General features: G+C 39.3%; 1 protein-coding gene across 1 annotated transcript in view; it reads right to left on the bottom strand.

Annotated features, from left to right (window-relative positions):
- Positions 1-905: 905 nt before the first annotated feature.
- Positions 906-6,828, bottom strand: part of LOC107144192 (cytochrome b-245 heavy chain) — a 34,150-nt gene continuing 28,227 nt past the window's right edge. Inside the window, 3 exon segments of the mRNA XM_048796388.1 lie at positions 906-1,104; positions 2,370-2,623; positions 6,385-6,477. Coding sequence (XP_048652345.1) covers positions 921-1,104; positions 2,370-2,623; positions 6,385-6,477 — 531 coding nt within the window. The 3' untranslated portion in view covers positions 906-920.

Genomic DNA, 6,828 nt, shown 5'->3' with positions numbered 1-6,828 from the left:
GGCTCACACTTGTAATTCCAGCAGCCAGGAGGCTGAGGAAAGAAGATCACAAATTCAAGGTCAGCCTCAGCAACTTAGGGAGGCCTTAAGCAACTTATTGAGACCATGTCTCAAAATTAAAGGGCTGGGGGTGGAGGCTGGGGATATGCCTCAGTGATGAAGTGTCCCTGGGTTCAATCCTTGATACCAAAAAAAAAGGTTTGCATTGATGTAAATCAATTAAAATTAATCGCACTTTCATCCTCAAAAGTGAGGAATAAATGGAATGATTTTTTGGGGGGTACGAGGCATTGAACTCAGGGGCACTCAATCACTAAACCACATCCCCAGCCCTATTTTGTATTTTATTTCGAGACAGGGTCTCACTGAGTTGCTTAGCACCTTGCTTTTGCTGAGTCTGGCTTTGAACTTGCCATCCTCCTGCCTCCGCCTCATGAGCCGCTGGGATTACAGGTGCCCACCACTGCAACCAGCTGGAATGATTTTTAATAAACTCTTCTAAGACACACACAGAAAAAAAGAACATATACAAGAGGATGGAGGTATAGGTCAGTGGTGGAACACTTGCCTAGCCTGCACAGGCCCTGGGTTCAATCCCCAGCAGAAGGAGGAGGACTAGGAAGAGGAGGCGGAGAAGGAGGAGGAGAAAAAAGAGAAAGGGAAGGAGGAGGGTTAGGGCTGTAAATATTTCTTTCCCAAGTTTCTTTCTTGGGAACATCCAGTAATGCTATATAAATACTGTATTAAATTACTTTGACCAATAGGCCTGCTTCTAGAGAAGCACATTTAACTTATCAAATAGTGTAAGCCTGGCTCTCTGGAACCACAAAAGCCTTTCTTTACTTTCCATGTTCCCTGCCGACCTTGCCCTGAAGGGGATTTCACACTTCATTTGGCAATGAATGGCCACCCTAGGCCCTCTAAAACATGAAGGAACTTACCTTTTTGAGCCTCAGATTGGTGGCATTATTGCAGTATTTGTACCAGACCGACTTGAGAATGGATGCGAAGGGCGTGACCCCAATCCCTGCTCCCACCAACATCACCACCTCGTAGCTGAACACGTCTTCACTGGCTGTACCGAAGGGTCCATCAACAGCTATCCTGAAAAGGAGCGGAGAGGAGGTAGTTAAGGGATGTCCTGCTTTTCACAATAAGATGGAGCTCTCATTCTACTGCAGATGTACAATATGGCAATTCCAACTGGGGCCATGTATCTATGACGCACTTTCTTCCATGAAATGATTAACAAGTAAACAACTTAGTGCAAACATTGGGGTTGAAAATAAGAAGAGGAATTTTAGCTAACTGAAAACATGGTAACTCACCACGGCTATATTTTCACCTTCCCATCCTCCTTTCTTTCTTTTACACACACACACACACACACACACACAAAAACAAACAAACAAACAAAAAACACATGCACACACATATCTCTGTCTCTTGCCAGGACATCCTACACTTGAAATTCCTACTTATATTGCACACTGATGTGAGAATTTTCTAATATTATAACATCCTATAGATTTGCTATTCCCACTTCTCTTTTGTCTATTGATTGAGCTATTCAACAAACTTTTCTTCAGCATCTGTTAAGCGCCTGATACTACGTTAGGCATGTGGAGGGAGTGACGTAAAATCAATAATGCCTGGCATTTTCTCTCAAATAAATGATGCTGATTAAAATTTAAGAATATTTTTGGCCAGGCACAGTGGCTCAGTGACTCAGGAGGCTGAAACAGGAGGATTGCAAGTTCAAGGCCAGCCTCAGCAACTTGGTGAGGCCCTGTATCAAAATAAAAAATAAAAAGAGGGGCTGAGGTTGTGGCTCAGTGCTAGAGTGCTCGGGTTCAATCCTCAGCACCACATAAAAATAAATAAAATAAAAGGTATTGTGTCCAAATGCAACTAAAAAATCAATACTTTTTAAAATAAAATAAAAAGGGCTGGGAATATAGCTCAGTAGTAAAGTGGCCCTGGGTTCAATCCCTATACAATAATAATAATAATAATAATTATTATTATTATTATTATTCTAATGATAATTTTGATACATTACAGTTCAGTTTGTTAGAAAAGTCAATGTAACTTGGTATTAACGAACTTACAGGAATTTGAAAATATTTTTTACTAATTTATTATTAATATTTGGTCCAAATATTTTTAATTTCACATAAAGACATTAAAAATATGCATAAGCATACAACACACATGCAATGGGGAACACAGGGCTCTGTATATTCTTAGGGCCTCTGTGTTTTGTCAGAGACTCAGGAGATAGCATAGTGAGATGTGGGGAAAGAGGAGCTGTTGAGTGCCATTTTCCTTGAACACCTATACCTTTGTAACATGTGCCTTGTACTCACTTAGGTAGTTTCCAGGCATCTTGAAACTCCTGCTTATCACAGCCACAAGCATTGAATAGTCCCTCTGTCCAGTCCCCAACGATGCGGATGTGGATGCTAAAGAAGTCTTCCTCAGGGGCGGAGGTCAGTGTGAAAGGGTGCCACTCCAGCTTGGACACCTTGGGGCACTTGACAAAAATGTACTGACCCACCTCCATCTTGAATCCCTTCTTCTTCATCTGTAGCTCGATGGTTTTGAAAGGGTGAGTGACCACCTATGGAACAAAACATGTCTCTGGAAGTGACACTTATCCCAAAGATTTGCCCTTTCCGTGTCCATATGGATAAAAGGCTGAGCTAAGATGTTCCATCCAGGTCTCTACTTCAGGGCCAACATGGAAGGTTCTCTAATTGGTCACTCGGAATTGTCCTCAGCTGTAGCCCATAGCCAATGATAGACTGCCAAAGGGATACAAAGATCTGGTTGTTTCTCCCAAATTTGGGACAACTCCAAGGGACCATCTCAACTCCAGCACCCCTTGTAGGATCAACTGAGGCCACAGTTGCCAGTATGTTTTAAGTCAGGGTCACCATTTCCCTCTCCCCAATTCCATTTTTTGTACTTTCTTTACAGATGCAGTTCCTGAGAACATATCCCTGTAAACTTTCTGCACACAATTCTCTGTCTCAGAGTCTTTACCAAGGAATCCAGCCTAAGTCATCAGCCTATTCTGATTTTCTCTCTCTCTCAGAAGTCAAGGAAGGCACAAAAAAAATAGGGGAGAAAAGGTGATAGTTTCCTGCTCAGCCTTCCTATCTCCCCAGGAGATGAGAGAGGGCCTTGAGAACTGGACAGAAGCAGATTCCACAGGCTATTATATACCAACACCCCCCAAAACCAAGTCAACTCTACTATCTGAACTTACCCTGAATCACACCTGGAACCTGTCCTATTCCATGCAATACATTTTTCCCTACTTGGGGAATCCATGAGTTATCTCTCCCCAAGCCAGTTCCTTCCCATCCACCGCCATCTTCATTCTGCATATACCCAAATGTTCCTAACAGCTTAACTCATAATAGCAAAAAATGGAAACAATCCAGATGTCCATCAACTAGTAAGTAGATAACTATTTAAAAAAAAAATAGAACACAATAAAGAGCCATGCAGAAAGTAACATGCTGTTTTTTGTCAAAGACCTATCTACACTCCCATGTTTGTTGCAGCACTATTCCCAATAGCCAAGATACGGAATCAACTTAAGTGTCCATCAACAGATGAATGGATAAAGAAAACATGGTACATACATACAATGGAAACCTATTCAGCCCTATAAAGGAGAAAATCCTGTTATTTATAACAACATGGATGAATCTAGAGGATATTATGTTAAGTGAAATAAGCTAAACAGAGAAAGACGAATACCACATGATTTCATGCATATGTAGAATCTAAAAAAGTTGATCTCGTACAAGTTGAGAGTAGAACGGTGGGTACCAGAGGATGGAGTAAGTAGTGGGGAGGGAGAGATGGGCAAAGGTTGGTTAACAGATACTAAATCACAGAGAGGAGAAATAAGGCCAGACGCAGTGGTGCAAGCCTGTAATCCCAGTGACTTGGGAAGCTGAGGCAGGATAACTGCAAGTTTGAGCCCAGTTTCAGTAGTTTAGCAAAACCCACCCTGTCTCAAAATAAAATGAAAGTGCTAGAGATGTAGCTCAATGGTAGAGTTCCCCTGGGATCCATCTCTAGTACTGTAAACAAACAAAAAAGCACAAATAAGTTCTGATGGTGACCATGAGTAACAATAATACACATTTCAAATTGCTAAAAGAGAGAATTTTTCTTTTTTCTCCGTGTGTGTGTGTTTGTGTGTTTGTGTGTGTGTGTGTGTGTGTGTGTGTGTGTGTGTAAATAGGGATTGAACCCAGGGTACTCTATCACTGAACTACATACTTCCAACCCTTTTTATTTTTTTTATTTTGAGACAGAGTCTCACTAATTTGCTTAGGGCCTCACTAATTTGCCCAGTCTGGCCTCAACTTGAGATCTTCTTGCCTCAGCCTTCTGAGTGGCTGATATTACAGTCATGTGTCACCATGCCCAACTAGAAGACAGGATTTTGAATTTTCTCACCACAATAAAATGATATATGTTTGAAGTGAAGTGTATTCTAATTACACTGATTTGATCATTACACAAAGTATAATGTATCAAAACACTACATTTTACCTTCTAAATATGTACAATTATGTGTCATTTAAAAATAAAATAAGAATTAAAAAAAGAAAGAGAAATATACTGTTTCTTTCATGATTCCTAAAATACCTAAAAGAACTTCATACTATACAACTAAAGATAAATCAAGGGTCATCAAAGGAAAGTAAAATCAATGGAAACAAAATAGTAAGTTTTTAATGTTGTCTGATATTTCTGGGCTTTTCTTTTCATGGGTAGAGAGTTGTGGGAGAGTAGGAAATTCTTTTAATAAAAATTGTTGATTGGCCCAGGTGTGGTGGCACATGCCTATAATCCCAGTAACTCAGGAGGCTGAGGCAGGAGAATCATAGAGTCAAGGCCAGCCTGGGCAACTTAGCAAGACCCTGTCCCAAAATGAAAATTTAAATAAAACTTTTTTTAAAGGGCTGGGAATGTGGTTCTGTGGTAGAGTGCCCCTGGGTTCAATCCCCAGTACCCATGCCATTCCTCCAAAAAAGTTGGCTGGAGGTATAGCTCAGTGGTAAAGCATGTGTTTAGCATGTGTGGCCCTAGATTTTGTCCCCAATACCACACAAAGAATTGTCAAACATTTCCAAAGCTTGTGATTTAAATACATCTTATATGATATGGTTGTATCCAACTTCCCTTCTGCTTCGAAATACAGAGTTGGAAAGAATAATTTCAAATCCAGAAAATTATGTTGAAAATTGTTTGCCATGTCATCATTTTGTGTGATTAATTTTTTTTGCCATATTGCAATTTTGCCATCACAGGCACAAATTGGATTTAACTAAGTAAGATACACTAGTGGACAGCATTCTCATTGGAGTATTTTGAGATAACACCTTGTTTCTTGTATTTGTTGGTCTGAGAAGAAAATGAATATCAATTTTCTTTACAAGAAAACAAGTTTTCCTTACAAGGGTGGTTAAGAGACATATTTGTCAGGTTCACTCATGTTTTGTCCAGTAAGGGGAATTTTGTGGCAGCTTCTTTTGCTGATCTATGGGGTTTTTCTTATAATACAATATAAATAGCAAAAAAGGAGAACTGTTTGGTTTCCTATATTGCAAGACTTCCAATGCCAACAGGACTAGCTTTACTATGACCCTTCATAGACATCAAATGAAAAAAGTTTGGACAAAGGACAGAAGGAATTTGTATGTTTTGCAAAGATGACCCCATAGCAGGCCTTTGGTAAATACTTGTTGAGTTGAACTAAATTTCATTTGATAAGAATGGTCTTGTGTAATGTTTCTAGAAATTGTAACAAGGAGTTTCCATTTATATTTAGTTAGCTGAATGTTTATCTATGGGAAAAAAACCCATAGAAGAGTTTGTGGGGGAAAGCCCCTCTAGGCTTGGGGTTAGGAGACCAGATTTAAAGTGCAGCTTAATTAATTACTAACTTGCTTGAGACTTTGGGCACTTTGATATTCTGTAATTACATATAAAGCACAGAAGAGGCAAAAATGACCTAAGAAATTATTTTAGCCTCAGTCAGACCTACCCTTGGTTCCTTAGTTCTTTTGGCATCTGAAAATTTTAAGACTCACTTCATTTCATTCTTCATTTTTAACTACCCAAATAATGCATCTTCTAGTGTCTCCAGTTAAAGGCCCAACCATTTGATGAATGGGCTAAGTATATTGAAATAAACTATAGGTTTCCTCTCTGCTTTAAATTCATCAGAAGAAACTGGGGCAAAACGAACTGGGCAAAAGATAACTCATAGAGAGAGACATAAGGAACTTGGGTAGAATTGTCCAATATAATCAGACACTGAGTACTAGTAATTCTTAACCCAACCAATACCTTGGTGATGACAACCTTCTGCTGAGATCGCCAAAACCGGACCAACCGCTCACAGAGATACAGGAACATGGGACCCACTATCCATTTCCAAGTCTGTAATCAGAGCAAAAATGAAAATGAGATATGTTAAAGAGTAAAGCTAATAAAAGATTCAGAGAGAGAAAAAAATTTACAAGTCAGATTAATCTTCCTAGGATTGGCTAAACGTAGGATAAATAAATCTCTACAGCAGAATGTATGAAAAATATCTGAAGTTTTGATAAACTGTTGAACCTGTAAAAATGAATTTTCTCACCAGACTTGGTGGTGCATGCCTGCAATCCCAGCTACTCAGGAACTGAGTCAGGAGGATGGAAAGTTCAAGGCCCCATCAGCAACTTAGCAAGATGCTGTCTCAAAAACAAAACAAAAAAAAAAAAAAAAAAAAAAAAAAAAAAAAAAAAA

The sequence above is a fragment of the Marmota marmota genome, unplaced genomic scaffold (genome assembly GCF_001458135.2).
Source record: "Marmota marmota marmota unplaced genomic scaffold, marMar, whole genome shotgun sequence".
Classification (NCBI taxonomy): Eukaryota; Metazoa; Chordata; class Mammalia; order Rodentia; family Sciuridae; genus Marmota; species Marmota marmota.
Note: the sequence above shows the minus strand (reverse complement) of the source record. Positions and strands in the feature narration are given on the sequence as shown.